At 39.0% G+C, this 18,200-nt stretch overlaps 2 protein-coding genes across 6 annotated transcripts; one reads left to right on the forward strand and one right to left on the reverse strand.

Annotated features, from left to right (window-relative positions):
* Nucleotides 1-75: 75 nt before the first annotated feature.
* Nucleotides 76-3,364, forward strand: LOC135161324 (transcription initiation factor TFIID subunit 7). The gene is made up of 7 exons (XM_064118800.1): nucleotides 76-411; nucleotides 485-613; nucleotides 1,432-1,512; nucleotides 1,603-1,966; nucleotides 2,171-2,512; nucleotides 2,795-2,964; nucleotides 3,050-3,364. The coding sequence occupies exons 1-7, from the start codon at nucleotides 322-324 to the stop codon at nucleotides 3,071-3,073; spliced, it is 1,200 nt and encodes a 399-aa protein (XP_063974870.1). The 5' UTR covers nucleotides 76-321; the 3' UTR covers nucleotides 3,074-3,364.
* Nucleotides 3,253-10,948, reverse strand: Evi5 (Ecotropic viral integration site 5). Of its 5 annotated transcripts, XM_064118777.1 has the most exons (8): nucleotides 10,656-10,948; nucleotides 9,689-9,948; nucleotides 8,896-9,090; nucleotides 8,079-8,601; nucleotides 5,931-7,451; nucleotides 5,540-5,638; nucleotides 5,283-5,332; nucleotides 4,318-4,460 (listed from the first exon to the last, which is right to left on the reverse strand). In XM_064118777.1, exons 2-8 carry the CDS (start codon nucleotides 9,862-9,864, stop codon nucleotides 4,454-4,456), a joined length of 2,571 nt encoding a protein of 856 aa, XP_063974847.1. In that variant the 5' UTR covers nucleotides 9,865-9,948; nucleotides 10,656-10,948; the 3' UTR covers nucleotides 4,318-4,453. The 5 variants fall into 5 exon arrangements, with proteins under 5 accessions (XP_063974845.1, XP_063974844.1, XP_063974848.1 ...); XM_064118775.1 differs by lacking the exon at nucleotides 5,283-5,332 and having other exon boundaries at nucleotides 3,253-4,460; nucleotides 9,689-9,867; nucleotides 10,656-10,947; XM_064118774.1 differs by lacking the exon at nucleotides 5,283-5,332 and having other exon boundaries at nucleotides 3,253-4,460; nucleotides 10,656-10,946.
* Between the last annotated feature and the right edge of the window lie 7,252 nt (nucleotides 10,949-18,200).

An 18,200-nucleotide genomic window follows, 5' to 3' on the forward strand; every position in this document is an offset into this window, starting at 1 on the left:
TTTCCCCACCATGCCACCGAGATTATCCCCCCCGTCGAGCCGATGATGCGTCATACTTTTACAGTTTTGCCAACTGTCCCTTAGGTTTACAGCGGAATGAGCCAGAGGAGTAGACCACGGGTCGAGTTGGCTATTTATTTGTAAACAAAACATAACCTGTGGCGATTTTTTTGGTCGAAGAAAGTTGGAAAGTTCGTTGGGAACGTGAGGGAGAGTGAATTTTCCTCGACTGCTCGGAGATTTTTCATTGTCTGGAGTCACAAAGGGCATTTAGACGAGTTGATTGGGATTTTGGGGTGTGACGGTTAATTGTTAATCACGATGTATCGACATGCTAACGCGTTGGACGTTGCTAGGAGTCGGGGAGAACAGGTCGAGCTGGAGAGTCAATTCATCATGCGACTACCAGTGGTAAATATGGGTCTGACTCCCGTTGGGGGAGAGCTTTTTCTTATTCTTTATTATCGTGAATTTTGAACGTCAGGAACCATCCAAAGTACTCAGAGAAGTACTCCAGGCTGGAGGACCTCTCAAGGAGAGACTGACAATAAAACTTGAGAATGATATGAGATATGGAGAAGTTAGGATGGACCATTGGCTCTTGCATACGAAGGTAATTGAGTCGTTGTCTTGTCGAAGATTATTTTCATGATTTTTTCTCAAGGAATCCTGACTAAATGGAATGGAATTCGCTGCAGACGTTGAATATTCATGAGGAGCTGATCAGAACAACATGTTTTTGTTTGGATTTTTTTTTAGGACAGAGGAATTATATTTGTTCACGCCCAACAATGGGCATTATCTTTGAATATTCTAGTGAATGGGACATTCCATTCATCAATGAGCAATTATTTATGCGATTTTTTTAAACATTTCCTCGTCGCATGTTAATAATGGGAATTACTACAGTTTATGTCCATATTATTTTTCTGACACTAGGGTATCGGTGTTGTAAACGTACCATCGGGCCTGGGGTTTGTTTAAATAAAAAAATTCATTCATTCCCACGTATGTACGAGGTATGTATAAAATATTCTATCAGAATATTTGGCAATACCCTCTATTGTCCAAAAACTGCCGAGTATTTATGATATACTGGAACCAACGATTTGGGGGCACACACTTTATAGTCGTTGGTATAAATTCTGCCTCAGGCCTCAATGAGGGTTTTCTGTTATTATAGTCTACTCTTTGAACCTCGATCTTGAAGGATCCTCGTTCCAAAACTAAAATATATATTAGAATAAATATTTAGTGCCCTGGTGAATTTATTTTCTCCATCTTATTCCTAGTCCATCAGTTTCAATTTCAAATTGCACATTTTCAAACAAAAGACTAGTGTTCTGGACGATTGAATAAATTAAAATAGATACGAGCATCTAATTAAGAAGGAAACATCTCTACTAATTCCTCATTCACTTTGATATTTAGGTTGTGGATCTCCCCACAGTCGTCGAGTCCCTGAAAACCATCGACAACAAGAGTTTCTACAAGACAGCTGACATTTGTCAGGTAGAAATAATTGAATATAAAAAAATCTGCTTGAGCCATTTAAAAATAGAAAATTAAAAATGTTTTCCATTCATCAAACTCGATTTTCAGATGCTGATCTGTAAAGAAGAGGATGACCAGATAACGGACGATGAGTCCCCCGTTCGTCAGAAGAAGAAAGACCCAAATAAGGTGGATAGAAAATTTCTCTGGCCGCATGGTGTTACACCACCAGTAAAAAATGTTCGGCGTAGACGTTTTCGAAAAACATTGAAAAAAAAATATGTCGAAGCGCCGGAAATTGAAAAGGAAGTCAAGAGACTTCTGAGGGTGGATAATGATGCTGTGAGTGTCAAATGGGAAGTGATTTGTGAGGACGAAGACACCACTAAGCCAAATAAAATATCAAATTCTGGTACAGTTAAAGGGAAACGAGATAACGCACATGGAAATTCTTCGCAGAGTGTTGATGTTGGTGAGTATTTGACTGTATTACCATTGAATGTTGTTACCATCATTACTACAATTAATTTCTGGCGTTAATGGTGATCATAGCAGTAACATTGCCATCTACATCTATTTTATTTTAATTGTCAATTGGAATTTTATATGCCAATTAATTGATTTTACATGCAATTTTGTCCTCAACGACGATCTGATATTTCCTAAACTATTTCAGCTGAACATGACATATTCGGCGAGGCTGTCAGTGACAGTGAGGATGACGACGAGGAAGCAAACATCAATGTCATAGAGCTGGACGAAACCAGCAGAATGTCAGCAGACAGCAGGGCCTCAGACTCAAATTCCATGCAAGTACGGTATGGTGAACGTTCTGGACAAGACACCAGCAATACAGAATTAATCACAGAGTTCAGCAAGGATATGTTTCCCTCTGACTCTCAGGATGATCAGGAAAGTCGAGGAACAACTCAGAAAATCCCGAAAATGGAGGACTTCCATTCGGAGTATATAATTCCTGATAGTTACTCTGAAGGTGGCTCGATGTCGATGACTAAAGGTGAATTTACTCACGATTTGATGAAGTAATTAAGGAAAATGAAAATTCATTTCAATGACTCTTACTCATTTTTTTTTATCCAATTTGATTATCGGTTTATTATTTATTCAGTCTTATAAAAATGGATTTCATGCATTTTTGTAATTTACTGAAATTTAATTTCGTAATTAACACAATTTATTGTAAATGTATTTATACTCAAAGATTTTTATGTTCAAAGAATTTGTCAAAAGTTCCTTCAGACGAAAATCATCTTGAATCAACAATTTTTATGTTCCACAGATTCAGTGCAATCTCGACTCGAACAACTGCACAGTGAGCTCCGAGAATTACGTCATCGTCGTGAACAACAAGAGGCAGAAATTTCAAACATTGAGAATCTCAAGTTACGCCAAAGATTCCAAGAAATTCTTGATAATTTATTGGCTCAAGAGGCACAGAAAATGCAGGAGGTAATTATAAAATTATCATCAAGGAATGTTAATAGCTTCTGGTTAAAAATATTCAATCATCACCGAGTCTTATCATTTCTTTCAGATTCAAGATTTAGAAATGGAATAAGTAGTACTGCTGTTAAACAACATTTGTGTATTTTTGACCCTGCAATGATATCGGCCATCTCTCTTAAATGGAAACAGAGAACAAAAAGAAAATATTTAAAAAAATGATTCTTGGACATTTTATTTGCTGACTGCAATCGGATATATTTCATATGGAATTACACACTTGTACAGATCGTGTTCAGTGGTTTCTAATGTTGCAGATAGTTAATGTCTTCGTTTATTTGGTGTTGATGTACACATTCTCTTATTGAAAACATTAGAAAAAATTATATAAAATTGTTTATTGTAATTTATGTGCACCAATTCTGATTCACAATTCACAAATTGCCACTGATCTCCATAAATTATTTTTGATAAAACACAAATATTTCTCAAAACAGGAAATATAATTCAGGAAATTCGAAAAAATGAGATGAGTTTACTTTGTTTTCTGAAAGAATATCTTCGAAAATATGGGGAATGGCGGATTTTTCGTAGGAACCTTTTTTGTAGGGAAAAATGAATTCTACAAAAAAGTCCTTACAAAATTTTATCCATCACCTCTAGATTTTGAGTTATCTGTCAAAAACCGAAGCTAGAACGGAATTAATTTATCGCATTTTCCCACTTCACTTCAGAAATACTTCATAGTCAACCGCAAATGAAAAACTCGTGGAAAAATTCAAATCATTCTTAAAACTGGCGCCTTCACCCCACCAGCAAATGCATTCACAATAGGAATTGCACGTGTGCACAGTACATCTACAGTTACATTAATAAATAATTCGAACACTACGTCAAGAAACAATGATAATTTTCGTAATTTACCTACGATTGGCCCCTTAAAATAGGATAATCCAACTGTCTCATAGTTATCGTTCTGTTAAAAATAAAAAAAAAATAAACTAAATAAAATCATTTGAAGTAACAATGGACCAACAGTTTAAAGGTTTCATCGTATGAAAACAATCTAAATCACTATAAATCGTTTATCCGTCTCACAGAAACTGATAATTCACATAAAATCACTATCATTTTCTCAATCGTTAATCATTCCTATCACTTAGTCAATTTTCTTATAAAGAATTCAGTTATTAAAAGCAGAGCATCTAATGCTAAAATGCAGTTATGCAATACTTCGTATTGTGCCATATACATATGCCTGTAAATTTAATTTAATTAATTTAATAAGTATTTATAGCTCGCATCGATGATAAAATCAATGGTGGAATTGCCGATGCAAGCTCGTCGGTATGCTAGAGTCTCGATGAACTTGATGATGTTGAATTCGTCATTTGGTCTTGTAAACAGATACGTAAATCGTCAATTTCACTCTCAGTGTCGATTGTGAAATTTTTATCACTTGAGCCTGTCCATTGGCATGAGCTGTTTCTCAATCTCAAGATCTGTGATAAAAATGTAACAATTAATTTTTAAAATACCGGGATTTTTTATACGAACTATCACTACGTAATGCAATGCGAATTTTTGTTCTAATGAAGTTTACATCGCACTCGTTATTCACATGTTGCAGCTTTTTTTGTTCATTTCTGAATGTTGGAGAATAGTTTTTCTTGGAAATAGAACTGTGATTTTTGCATGCAAAATTATCGTTACATTCGCAATTGAGGAAGATACCGTTAGCTATGTAGAACATTAACGTAATTCCAGGAAATGTTAAGGTGAGATTCAGTAATGAATTAACAGTAATTCAGGCTTGTCCAATCAGATTCGAGGGTCGAAATCGTCAGATAAGAAAAAAACGGAAATTTAGATATTCTGGCTCCCAAAATATGGCCCTGGGAACCGGTGAAAGCGCCTTTATTTTGAGTTTCTTACGGATTCTAAGGATTTTAGTTTCAGCTCGAGGGTGAAACGAATAATTATTTTAATTATAACCCTTCATAATTAATCCCTCTCTCCCCAAATTTATAAATCCTCAAAATTAAATTGTGGGATATTTTGTATTTTAATTAACATTTAATTAATATTTAGTTCTGCTCGTGATTGGTGTCGTCTATATGGCTAACGATATCTCAACCATGCAATTCAACTCCAGACATATCTTCAGGCATTCATCGGCTATCTGACGAGCTTTAAACTCCGATAATATTTTCATACGCTTTCTAACTACCAGCAAGGCACTCTCCGTCCAGTACATAACACTGATACACGTTTTATTCATTATTCAAAGAAAAACGTACTCGAGAGACTTTTTATAAACTTACTCGAGCCATCGCCAAGGCTCTGTCTCAGGGCTGGTTATTGGCGTAGGGAACTATAATAAGGGATTAGTCTGTTAATTATTATTATACATTCAACGAATGCGATGTAGAAAGTGTTTTCCAGACAAAGTTAAGTTCAATTTTCGTCTTGATTCATCGCAATCATCAGCTTGGTCATTTAATTATGCAGGAAAACTTTTGATGGTTCTTATCATGAGTGGACAATGATTCTAGGAAATTTATTGAAATTCATTGATTACCTCAGCTTTTAATTCAGCGACTTTGTCCTGCAAATCTCGCACTCGTTCACTGTCGTCAAGATTATTTCTCAATTCACCTTCTGCATACATTTCTTCATTCTGTTCAAACAAAAATAAATTGCGGAAAATAATTATATTGTGTGTCTATTTCCAATAACTTAAACTGATTGATTTCATTTAACGAACAATCATTAACTCAAGAAGAAAAAAAAATCGTGAACAGTTTCCTCGCAGCTTTCAAATTACCCAATCGATGACTTTCGAACTTAAAAATGACTGCATTAAGCCATTCAGCAATTAACAAATTTTTATTCTTCACTGAATGAAATTTTTCGAAATTTTAAGAAAAATCCATCCCATCATAATTAATTACCAATAAAATTCAATTTACCTTCAACTGAAGTAGAGAAATCTTTTGCGTAAGTTCAGCAACATGTTGTGCATGTTCAGCATCCCTGATTCTGGCCATCATAGCATCATCCTTCATTTTGCTCTCAAGATCCGAGTACTTGTGCAATTGTTCCCTCAATTTACTAGCCAATTCTTTTTCCCTAACAAGAGCAGCTTCGAGCTCCTCCCTGAGAGCTTTTTCCCCCTCGTCCTGTCTCCTTAATTGATTAGTTGCCACCTGTACCTGTGTCTCAAGCTCCATCACCTTAAGCCTCAACTCCTTCACTTCACTAAGTACCACCATCTCCCTGACCCTCGTCGACATGAGATCCTCCTCCAGTTTCTGGACTTCGTGCCCTCTGTTCTCCCAAAACAACAGCTTCTTGGGGGTTGAATCAGCCGCTGGAGCTGATTGTGCTGATCTGTGCTCCTGAAGATGTCGTTGCCATGCCGTACTCAACTCACTCACCCTCTGCTTCAAATCCTTCAACGACAAATTGGCCTCGGCCTCTCTGAGTTTAACAGCAATCAGTTCCTCCTGAAGATGTGCTACAGAATTATCTGGCGTTGATTCCCTCAGAGTCTTCTTGTCCTGCTCCAGCTCTTGAATTCTCGCCCTCAAATCCCTGATTGTGGCGTCATTCTCAGCCTCGTGGAGCCTTACTCTGACGAGCTCCTGCTGTAAACACTCAACCATCTCCTCTTTTTGGCTCAAGGCCTCTTGTTTGGACATAATCTCGTCGATGGACGATTGTTTGGAAGACATGTTCTCTTCTAAGAGCATCGACATCGATCTCAACTCCTCGTGAGCCTGTTCAAGCTGATGGGAGGTCTCCAAATGAGAGTGTCGAAGAGCTGCCAACTCTCTCTGCACCACAAACGTGGTCTCCTCCTCTTCAGCCCTGGAAACCTGTCCCTTCACCAAACGATCAGCCAATTCAGCTGATTCAGCTTCCAATAACTCCGTTCTTTGGCGAAGGAGACGATTCTCAGCGCGTAAACGACGAAGCTCCACCATTTCCTCCTGCTCCTTCATCTTGAGAACAGTATAATCCTTCTCCAGTTTTTTCATTCGTTTTGGATTTATCTTGAGCCTATAGGCGAGATTGAGAAGGGCCTCGGGATCCTTCTCAGCCCTGCCAGGGAGTTCCTTCTGGAAGAACTTGAGCATACCCTCCATGTCGAGGCTGAGCAAATCCTCTCGTCCAAGCTCTAGCATTGCCAACGCCACCTTGAAGATTATCTCCATTCCCTCCATCAGGAAGACATCGAATATACGACAGGCCAGGGGGAGACTCAAGGCAGTGGTGAACAAGGTGAGGAACCAGGAGGAGGCGTACATCGAGGTGTGGAAACTCTGAGCAGTGAAGTGAGCGGATAGATCGGGGTATGTGTCAGCTACCAAGTGCTCCAGTTGATACATACAGACACCAAGCTCTGCCATACTTGGCTTGAACATATCACGGAGACGGTACTCCTGCATGAGGGCAACCAGAACTGCAAAAGCCTCCTCCTCTGGCATCTGTTCAGTAATTTTTGTTATTCGTTTTATCAAGACGGAATTTTATTTTTTCTTACTAGCATATTACTTTTTCGATTTTATTATTAGAATTGGAAAATTCTGAAGTTTACGACGAACATCTCATAGGAATTCTGGTAAAGGATATAGAAAGTCTAGAGCGAAAAGCAGAACTCAACGAAAAAATCCACAAAAATGTTTTGTTTGTTAAAGTTCTGATAAAAATTTCGTAAAATCGATTATCAAGAATTTTGAAATCAGTAATAAATGTAATAGGAGAAAGAAGGTCAAAACTTTTAGGAGAACCATTCGCGTGATAATTTATCACTGAATATCTTATGAATACAGAAAAACAAGAAAATGTTTAAAAAATCTCGTTTGCAGTTCGTACTATTCACATCGGCAAAAAAATTACGAGAAATTTTTCTATTTGTTTTATTAATGATTTATAAAATATAAAATTAAAAACGAGTTGAAGACTCTGATAAAAAAGAAACCTAGTCGTCAAACAAATTAACAGACAACTTCGAGATAAGAAATTTCAGGTGAGAAATTTCATAAGACCATCTTAATGAATCTCCCGAGCAAGTGAAATGCAGAAGTAACAAGTACTCGGACTTTCCAAATTACCTGTTGCATTAGTAATAATCCGACGATGAAGCCCGAGCCCTGGCAGTACCCGACTTCACGATCATGAAGGCTGTACGCTTTCATGACATTGAAGAGGCTCTCCTGGCCCAATCCATCCTTCTCCTTGAAGAATTCATGCTCAGGATATGTCCGGGCTATGTCTCGTCGGATTATCCTCTCGCAGGCTGACGTAGATTTAATGTAATCAGCGAATTGCTTCTTCACTGGAGAATCGTGAGCACCGGAGAGTAGCTGCCATACGATACCCCTGAAGTGGTGGGGAATGCCTTGTTTCACGAGTTCCCTGATGAAGTCCTTGTGCTTCTTGCAGTAATTGTCCCAGTCTGCTACGATATGGCCCCATCTCTTCCACACATCCACTTCACCGTCAGTTGGGGTTTCGTGTTTCGAGGGCGAATCATTATTACCGTCTCCTGATGATGCGGTGTCTCTGGAGGTCTCGGAATTCTTGCGGCTATGGGTCTGGAGGGAATTGCAGGATTTCACATCTTCCTCGATCAGCCTGAAATCAGATATTAGGGAAAATTTTTGGGCTGTTTTAATATTTAGTCAATTGGAGGACAGAAAGGAAGAATAATAATAGTTTTTAAGGGCTGATTTTTCTGACGAAGTGGTAAAGGGATTTCCCCCCTTTAATTGCGGTTTAACAATTTTTTGTGCATGAGTTACTCAGAAATTAAATGGATGAATTGAATGAGTAATCCACTAGTTGATTGAAGTTGTTAAATTATTGATTTACAACAATGATTCCATTTTTTTCCATTATTAAACCCTTTCCTAATATCGGGATAATTACCCAATCCGGAAATGAAAATTGGTCAGACTCATTTCGTCTCCATTGAGGGCGATACACGAAATCACGCAATTTTTTACACGATAGTTAATCAAAAGGAAGACTAGTGACGTTTCTTCAATGGTAATCACTCGTTGAATTGTTAATGGAATTAGACTTGTCTCTTGTTCACTTCTGTCCCTCCGTGATGGTCCGAGACTGGAGGCAATTAACAAATTAGTTTCTCAGTTATGAATATGAAGTGAAAACGAAGAGTGTCCCTTCTGCCCCACCCCGGCCTATCTCGAAATCTAAGAGAGATATCGTGGTTGTTCTAATGACATTTTTTGTAGAAAAAAGAATTTGTTCAAAATTACGTGATTAAAAATTTTTCGAGTCTTAAATGGAATAAAATTTATACTTCTATTTTAGACAAGTTGAAGTTGACTAATCTTATATAATAATTATTCATTTTTTTCCATTTGTGAAAAACAGCTTTAAAAACAATTTGTTTTTTTTTTCACAAACTATGAGATCTGAAGCTGTAATTTTGCACATAATCAGTCCAAAATAAGATCCACAATTTGACTAAATTTCAGATATTTTAGAATTTTTTAAAGCCGTTAATTGCCCGGTTTTGATGTGGTAAACGCATTTATTTCCTTGTTAATTTTACAATTTCAATTCTGCTTTTATTTTTATTACGTGTTAATTTTTCATAGAATAATATCAGCTGTTTTTCGCAATTTTAATGCATTTAAAAAAATTACTGCTATTTTTTGTTGACGCAGGGAAATATTAGAGGACTAGACATTACCTATTAGCCTCTTCCAGCTTCCCTAGTAGAGCCAGCTCGTCGGTGGATATGGTTTTGCTGTGGAATATCCCCTTCCCACGTCGTATACTCGACTCAAATGCCGATATCAATATATCGTTGATATTTAGTTTACTTGTGAATGGGAGGGACGACGTGGGCAATTGGTGTACACTCATCACCTGCGAGCCATATCATCGGACAAACAATTCTTTAGTTCAACACCTCCACTTCGCCCTCCCGCTAATTGTTAATTTGTTAATCTGAAATTAAATTTCACAGTCACACATAGTCAAGTTATTGCTAGAGCATTCGGATTAGTTATCATTCCGAATATTTCAGGATACGATTGCCCAAACACTGAGACAGAGTTATGGTAGTCCATTAAAAAAATTAGTTTATGCAATTTCGCCAGAGCAGCTCCAGCAGTTGCTCCAGTCACCAAAAATATTGATTCCCCAAGTTTCCTCTGTCCATAAAATTAGAAAATTCTTCTCTGGGACGAAAGACTCGATTTTCTATAAAAAGTGGGAAAACCCTGATAGGATTGGGTGGATCTGCTCCAGGAGAATAAATTTTTAATAAACAGCCAACGAAACAGGTTAAGATGAATTTCTGGATAATCGAAAACTGAGACAAAGCTATTGTTATCCACTAAAAAATTAGTTTATTTAATTTCGCCAGAGCAGCTGCAGCAGTTGCTCCAGTCTCTAAAAAATGTTGATTTTTATGTGAGAACCCTGAATGGAATAGGTGGAGCTACACCGGGAGAAACAATTTTTAATAAACCATATACGAGACAGGTTAAGTTGAATTTATTTGCTGGACATAAGTCGTTAATCAGCAACAGGAAATGGAGGTGTGGGTGGACTAATGGTACTATCCGAGTTATTTCCACTAGCCATTCACTTGTACAATCCGTGGATCGATTTTGACAGCTGTTTTTATTGTCGAACGTCAGATAACTCACCTTCTGCGAGGGGAATGCACTGCTGGACCACCAAACCACAATTTTATAACATTATTCTATCCACTGACGATTATTCCCCGTGTATCAATGATTTTTCTGCTCATGGGGATACGATGTTGCGAGAGGATCAAATAAAAACGCCTAATTCGTCATTGAAAATTGTGTACGTATTCCAACTAATACAGGTGTACAACTTTATTTCCTTTTCGTTTAACGAATACCGAAGGTGTACACTATGTGAGTGTGTGGTGGGAGGAGGATACCTTTCCAATTGTGGAATTCCGGATGACAACTGCTACCCTGTTGCGTTCCCGTCTGGTTTGCTGGTTTCCAGGTGGCAGGTCCGATGCCCGTGGAGTGCAAAACCACTCTGCTCCACAAGTGCGGGATTTTTGAATTGATTAAATGAATACAAACACCAATGTATGGGATTATAATAATGAAACGTTTATTATTAGGTTGTAGACTTAGACTGCACGTTTCCACGTCTAAAATCGATCTGCTCTTACAATATTCCTCCAATATTTATCCTAAGTATCAGGACGAAGGGCCCTGTTTCTCAATAAGGAGTAGGGGACCAATCGTGGCCTTGAGCTCAGTTAGGGGGTTGGCTCTACACCCCCACGATCCTCTGGGCTTACTTAGCTTTGACTCCGGGGCTACATTATTCTAACAAAGGGGCCTCACATATGGACTTTAAAGAGAGAGAGAAAATACTAGAATTTCTCTCGGCGAAATTAGACTGTCTCCGAGAAAAGGTTTTATGACTTGAACGGTTCGATGTGGGACTCAAATTACACTTGGAAACTCTATAACAAAAAATTATACAAAGAATGTTTTATTTGGGAGGCTTGAGCTACGTCAATAAATTACAAGATTTATTACTTGTATCCGCTCACAAGTTTCTGAAACTGACAATTTCAAAAGGCTTTGTTTTTTCATCTTCAAAAGTGTTTAAAAATATTACAAACGGCCTGAACCTTTTCTCGAGAGTTTAAATTATTGAATACAATATTTGAACGCCAGACGCTAGATCTAGTAATAATATGGTGGTCATAGGGACCCTATATGGTAAGTAGCGGTCTACGCGACACCTTCCCCCTTATATAAAAAGGTGTTTAATAAACAGCTTTTTGACATGATTATCTCCTGTTATTATCAGAATTAGGCGATTCATACAATGACTTATAGAATATAGCTTATCTATTTCTTAATTAGTTATTTGATTCTCATCGTTGTCTACTGGTCTTATAAATGCTAACTTTAATTTATTCGTATGAACTATTTTTCTCTTAACTTTATCAATAGCTAGTTCTGCATTCAATTTTCCATGCATTCGAATTATTTCGTATGGTCCCATCCAACTATAGTCGAACTTCGAAGTTTTTGGTTCTTTGCGTAAATATACCTGATCTCCTACATGAAATTCTCTTGGATTAACATTTTTGTCATAATATATTTTACTCTTTTCTTTGGCCCTTTCCAAGTTGAATGCCGCAGTAGCCTGAGTGGTGGTAATCTTAGTGAAAAGGTCGTCAAGATATTGCACGTACGTTTGAGGAATTTGTTCTCTGGCAAATTCGGAAGGTATGATGGCTTTGACACCGAAAACGAGTTCGTGAGGAGTGAAACCTGTAGCTTCATGTACTGAAGTGTTATACGCGAACATGCCGAACCGAATCCATTCGTCCCAATCAGTTTTAGTACAATAATGTTTGAGGTATTCCACAAACACCCGATGTGCACGCTCTAGAGAACCAAGAGACTCTGGATGGAATGCAGTAGAATTTATTTTTTGGATTTTAAATATTTTGCAAAAATTCTTCATTAGTTGACTAACAAAATTGCTGCCTTGATCGGTGTGAATTACCCGAGGACAACCGAAACGGCTTATGAATTGTTCAGCGAGGGCTAACGCGACACTAATGGAATCGATAGAGGAAAGAGGAATTGCATCGGAGTACTTGGTGAGATTATCCTGAATTGTTAGAAGATAACGATTATTTTTTGCAGTTATGGGTAGAGGCCCTACAATGTCAATTTGAATTTTATCGAAAGCTCGTTTGGGAGTGTCTGTAATGCGCATCGGTTGTTTGGTTTCACGGGCGAGAATTTTATTCCTTTGACAGCTGTCACATGTGCGAACAAAATCGGCAATTTGTTTACGCATCGATGCCCAATAGAAATGCTCACGAATGCTATGATATAATTTGTGAACACCTTGATGTCCACCCGAAACTGACTCGTGGTATTCACGTATAATTTTTTCTCTCTCGGCTACCGGTGGTGTTTCTATTTCACCTGTACAAACTGTAATTATATATGCTGAGTTATTGAATATATTTTTGAGAAGACTCCCCACCTCTGGCCATTTAAATGAATCTAATCCTGTATCATTCGCGGCGATACTGAAAGTTTTGACGTCCTGAGAATCCATCAAATGTTTTAATGATTTGAAAGCGGTCTCGAGAGTGATCAGATTTGTTTTTGAAGTAGAAGTCTCGCGAATTACGAGATGAAATATGAAATGGTTTCTGTCGGTTCGATAAGTCATTGCCTGACCCAATGTTATCGATACGTCCTTCAATTTATCGATAGAAAATAAATTCCTATTTAATAGTTCAAGTCCTATTTCTGAGGTCACTCTAAGGTCAAGGGGGATGAAATGGATGAGGTGATCTCTACGTGTATATAAGTGGTCTTTGGTGTGGAGCATAGTTGGAAATGGTTTTGGAGCAATTGTATTATAAATGTCTGCATTTGTTTGAATAATACTAGATTCTATGTTACAACAATCTACTGAGGTCAATCCCATGAATCTGCCTTCGATTGCCCCCCCATGCATATCATCACTATTCCCTCGTTGGTGGACGAGACATCCGCCTGGGCCCGCAGTCCTCTTCCTGGGATACTGGTCAGGTATCAGGTCGGTATGCTCGGTAGACATTCCACGTTTCGCACCTCTGGCCGGGGTCTGAAGCGGCGGTCCGTAGACAACACCGATAGTCGACAGACTATCGGACCAGGGTGGACTAGATACTGATGGACACGATGACTCGAGACACGAGAAAGAGACAAGCCCCGTATCGGAACCAGATTCACGGGTTTTCTCTTGTTTGTCGGAATTATGTCCTTTATCAGATGTTAATGCGTCATTAGTAATTATGTTTACGACCTCAGGAGGCACCATGATCCCGCGCGCCAGGAACACAGCGCCTATTAGTTCTTCGGTGTGAAAAAAGTTTTTATCTACTTGTTCATCCCGATCCTCATTGACATCTAGAAGCAATGACTCGTCTGCGCAGTCGAGCATCTCTTCCAAATCCCTGGGATGTAGGGTTCCGTCTGTACTTTCTTCTGTCAAGTATGTATGTGTTTCAGTCGTTGGTTCGTCATAGGAATTAGTGGGATTTCGGGAAAGAGCGTCCGCGTTGGAATTAATTTTTCCCGGCTTGTATACGATAGTATAATCAAACTCATTCAGACGGATACGCCAACGCATTAATTTCGATGTCGGATCTTTGGCGTTATGTAACCATACTAATGGACGGTGATCGGTAATGAGGGTGAACTGGTGGCCATATAAATAAGGCCGAAAATGTTCAACGCCGAATATTATGGCCAGGAGCTCTTTTTCCGTGGTTGAATAATTTACTTCGGTATCCTTCAATGTCCGGGAAGCATAGGCGATAGGAAGATCTTTACCGATGGGCCCTTGACTCAATACAGCCCCGACTGCATAATTAGAGGCATCAGTTGTCACTAGAAAGGGTTTTGAAAACTTGGGAAATTGTAAAAGGGGTTCCGAGCAAAGAATATCGCGCAATATCTCGAAAGCTTTCTGTGCTGAATTGTCCCAAAGGAAAGCGTTATCCTTTTTCAATAAACGAGTGAGAGGTTTGGCTAATTTTGCCATATTTTTAATGAAACGCCTGTAGTATCCAATGAGACCAAGAAACTGTTTCACATTTTTTCTTGTTTTGGGGACTGGGAAATTCTTTACGGCGTGAATTTTCCCTGGATCAGGTTTCACACCCTTATCCGTAATTTGATGACCCAGATAAATTAGTTCACGACGGAGGAAATGACACTTGTCAGGTTGAAGAGTTAAACCTGCATCTCGTAACCGTGCCAATAGATTTTTTAATTTCCTCGCGTGTTCCTCAAGTGAACTGGCATAGATGACAATGTCATCCATGTAAACGAAGAGTTCTACCCCCTGGAGTCCGGATAAAACCATATCCATCATACGTTGAAACGTAGCTGGAGCATTTTTGAGGCCAAAAGGCATTTTATTAAACTCAAAAAAACCGAAGGGGGTGGAAAACGCAGTTTTATGTTTAGATTTTTCGTCCATTGGGATTTGGTGAAAACCCGAAGCTAAATCGAGAGTGCTAAAATATTTAGCACCACCGAGTTGATCCAATATATCGGTAATATTGGGTAGGGGATAAGCATCACTGATCGTTTTTTCGTTAAGAGCCCTATAATCGATCACCATCCGCCATCGCGGTTTTCCTGACGAGTCAGATTTTTTTGGGACGATCCATAAGGGAGAGTTATATGGGGATGTTGATGGCGAGATTATTTTATTCTCTATAAGACTTCCGACTTGTTTTTTGATTTCCTCTTTGTGGACAGCTGGGAAACGATACTGTTTAGTATTAATCGGGATTTCATCAGTCGTAAATAGTGTATGCTTTGCGGCGGTCGTAGAGCCTAATTTATCTCCAGGGAGATAAAATTGATAAGGGAATTGAGTGAGCGTCGCGAGGACACTTGCATTTTCTGATTCATTCAAGTGAGACAATTTTAACAATTTTGTCAATTGGACAATTCTTTGTGCCACTTCCTGAGGATTTTTCCTCATAGGGTCGTTGACACGAGTTTTTTCAGGGGTTGAGGGCACTGTACCAAAATCCTCAAGTTCAACGGGGGGGAGAGTGAGAGTAATGTGGCTAGTAGTGGAGTTTATGGCGAAGATCTTTGCCACTCCATTCTCATGCTGAGCCAGAACCTCACCCAAATAAACCCCAGGACCGGCATTTATTTTACGAATGTAACCGGATTTTTTATCCGGGTTTTTGATAAGTAAATTAATTAATTTTTTCGTACGAGGCGGAAGTTCTAGGCTAATATGAGAGTCGAATAGAAATTCTCTATCACTCAGACATAAACTACTCGGGCATTTATTTCTGAAGTGTAATACTGCCTCTTGTTGCACGAGAAATTTGATACCCAAAATACCGTCAGCCTTAACTGGGAAAGTATCAGTCACGACTTGGAATTTAATGTCTATTTTTCCTACTGGAATAGTGATTTCACCGAGAGTAGATACCATGCCAGATCCTATTCCAGTGACCCAAAATTTAGTTTTTTCATCAAAGAACGCGTCGGACTGTAAAGCCTGTTTTTTTATTAAATTCAATTGTGACCCGGTATCGATTAAAAATTGAGAATCATTTTTTATAAATAACACGTCGTTCAAAGGGATTATTGGGAGTTTTCCAGCCCCGTCACTCTCGCTGTTGTAACAGACCCTGTGGGCTCTGCGCGCGCAATTAATACTTCGCTCCGCGCGTTGATGGCCGGCGGAGCCCCCTTTGAGTTTAAATGCTGGTCATTATTACCGCGACATCCCCGATTTTCCTCTTTCTTCTGATACTGAGAGTGATTATTAGAATAATCTCTACGATTTCCCGAATAATTGTTAGTGCGATTGTTGGGTCGTCTGTCGAATTGATAACGTTTTTCACGTTCACGTTCACGTTCGTGCCCGTCGCATCTGTAATCGCGTCTACGTGCGTAATCTCGCCCTGAGTTACGATAACCGTCGCGTCGGGGTTGGCGTTGACCATCATTCTGATGCGAGTAATTTGCACTATGGACCCTTGCGTGAGCAGTAATTGGCTTCGAAGAGGACATTTGCAAATGACGGGTACGTTCGGCGTTCTCTACCTCGATTCTAGTCGCAATATCGATTGCATTTTGCAAGGAAGATGGTTTTTCTTTTGCCAAAAGAGTACTCATCAATGGATCGCGTAATCCTCGAGTGAAGCATGTCATTGCAGAGTTGTTGAGGAGTGTAATTATCCCAACGATCTGAACATTATCATATTTTTCGTTGGCTGCCTCACGACCGCGAACGAGAACTTCCAAAACTCGAGCTCCAAAAATTTCGATGCTTTCTTTTTCATTTTGAGCTAAACTGCGTAATTCGTCATTAACTAGGTCGATGTCAAAAACCCGAATGAATGCCCTCTTCAATAATCCGATCAGTTCAACAAGAGTCCGAGGTTCGTCTTGATTTGCAATAAGTCGTTTAGCGTGCCCTTCGATCTTGCTGCAAATTAGAGCTAATAAATTAATACAATCGGTTGGTTTCACGCGTGAATTCGCGATTTTACATTGTTGCAAAAAATTGGTTAGCTCCGCGGCTTTTCCATCGAAACGAGGAATCATATCACTGGCTAATTTCAAAGGCAAATATGACTGAGTGTGAGACGGTGACTCCATTTCAACAGCATTAATGAATAAATTATCGCTGGGGGAATGAGAGATACGCGGTGAATCACTCTGAGATGAAGAATGTGTCGCATTTTGGAAGGTCATTAGAGGGTTATATCGTGTTATTTCATCGGTCTGACCGTTTGTGGGCTGAATTTGTCGAAGTTGAGGAGGCGCAAAACTTGACTGAGGAGGAACAAAATCATAGATTTCTACCTGGAATTGACCACTAGCACTCAGCTGTACATCTAGATCCCTGTGCGACATTTTATATATAAAAAATGAAAAGACTTACGTCCTGATGACTTCTATATTTTTCTTTTATTAATTCACTTAGTGTCTTTATTTTGATGAAATCACAAGTTGCTCCGATCCATTGGCCGTCGGTGTTCACCGCCTGGAGATGTTGATGATGTCGTCCCCGTGTTGATGATTGCAATTGTGCCGGCGTTCACCGCCCGGGCACCCGTCGGCTGCTGCAGTCTCCCCTCGTTCGGTAGAATTAATTCTTTTGATGATGGTAATTATCGATAGTTGTCAATTGATTTTCGTGGATTATGATTTTAGCCTCTTTGATGCGTGTGATTTCAATGGCAATGACAATGTACGGTCATTGAAACCACCCTCTCTGGCATTTGCCCGACGTTCTTGGGGAAAACCGTACTCAAAAAACCCAAGATAGAGAGATGCGTGATAATGATTATCTTGATAATTGTGGATGACGTTGAGTTAAGTCCACTAAAAGAGGCGGTAGCCAAGGCGACGTCCTTCAGTGTACCCGAATTTTAATTTTAAACATATTAAATGAGTGGAAATTCGCCAACGACTTTCAAAAAGGTTTATTTTTCAACTCCCGCTCAATTAATCACCAGTTCAGATCACTAACATCACTTTAACTATTGCAGTTGTCTAATATTGTAATTTTTTTCAGTTTTTATTTCGAACCACACACTTGTGAGCCGGCACTATCACTTTTGAATTTTATATTGTTTTATTTGTTTTATTAATATCCCACCGCTGTCACCAAAATATGTTGCG

This window comes from Diachasmimorpha longicaudata, chromosome 4 (genome assembly GCF_034640455.1).
Source record: "Diachasmimorpha longicaudata isolate KC_UGA_2023 chromosome 4, iyDiaLong2, whole genome shotgun sequence".
In the NCBI taxonomy this organism is placed as follows: Eukaryota; Metazoa; Arthropoda; class Insecta; order Hymenoptera; family Braconidae; genus Diachasmimorpha; species Diachasmimorpha longicaudata.

What these genes read in the sequence shown, in the direction of transcription:
- Evi5 (XM_064118775.1), bottom strand. Translation starts at nt 9,864, where the DNA reads ATGAGTGTACACCAATTGCCCACGTCGTCCCTCCCATTCACAAGTAAA. An exon ending in AATTTTCATTTCCGGATTGG is followed by an intron (nt 8,602 to 8,895) that starts GTAATTATCCCG and finishes ATCTGATTTCAG; the next exon opens with GCTGATCGAGGAAGATGTGA. An exon ending in TTTCTCTACTTCAGTTGAAG is followed by an intron (nt 5,639 to 5,930) that starts GTAAATTGAATT and finishes TTGTTTGAACAG; the next exon opens with AATGAAGAAATGTATGCAGA.
- LOC135161324 (XM_064118800.1), top strand. Translation starts at nt 322, where the DNA reads ATGTATCGACATGCTAACGCGTTGGACGTTGCTAGGAGTCGGGGAGAA. An exon ending in TCATCATGCGACTACCAGTG is followed by an intron (nt 412 to 484) that starts GTAAATATGGGT and finishes TTTGAACGTCAG; the next exon opens with GAACCATCCAAAGTACTCAG. An exon ending in AGGCACAGAAAATGCAGGAG is followed by an intron (nt 2,965 to 3,049) that starts GTAATTATAAAA and finishes CATTTCTTTCAG; the next exon opens with ATTCAAGATTTAGAAATGGA.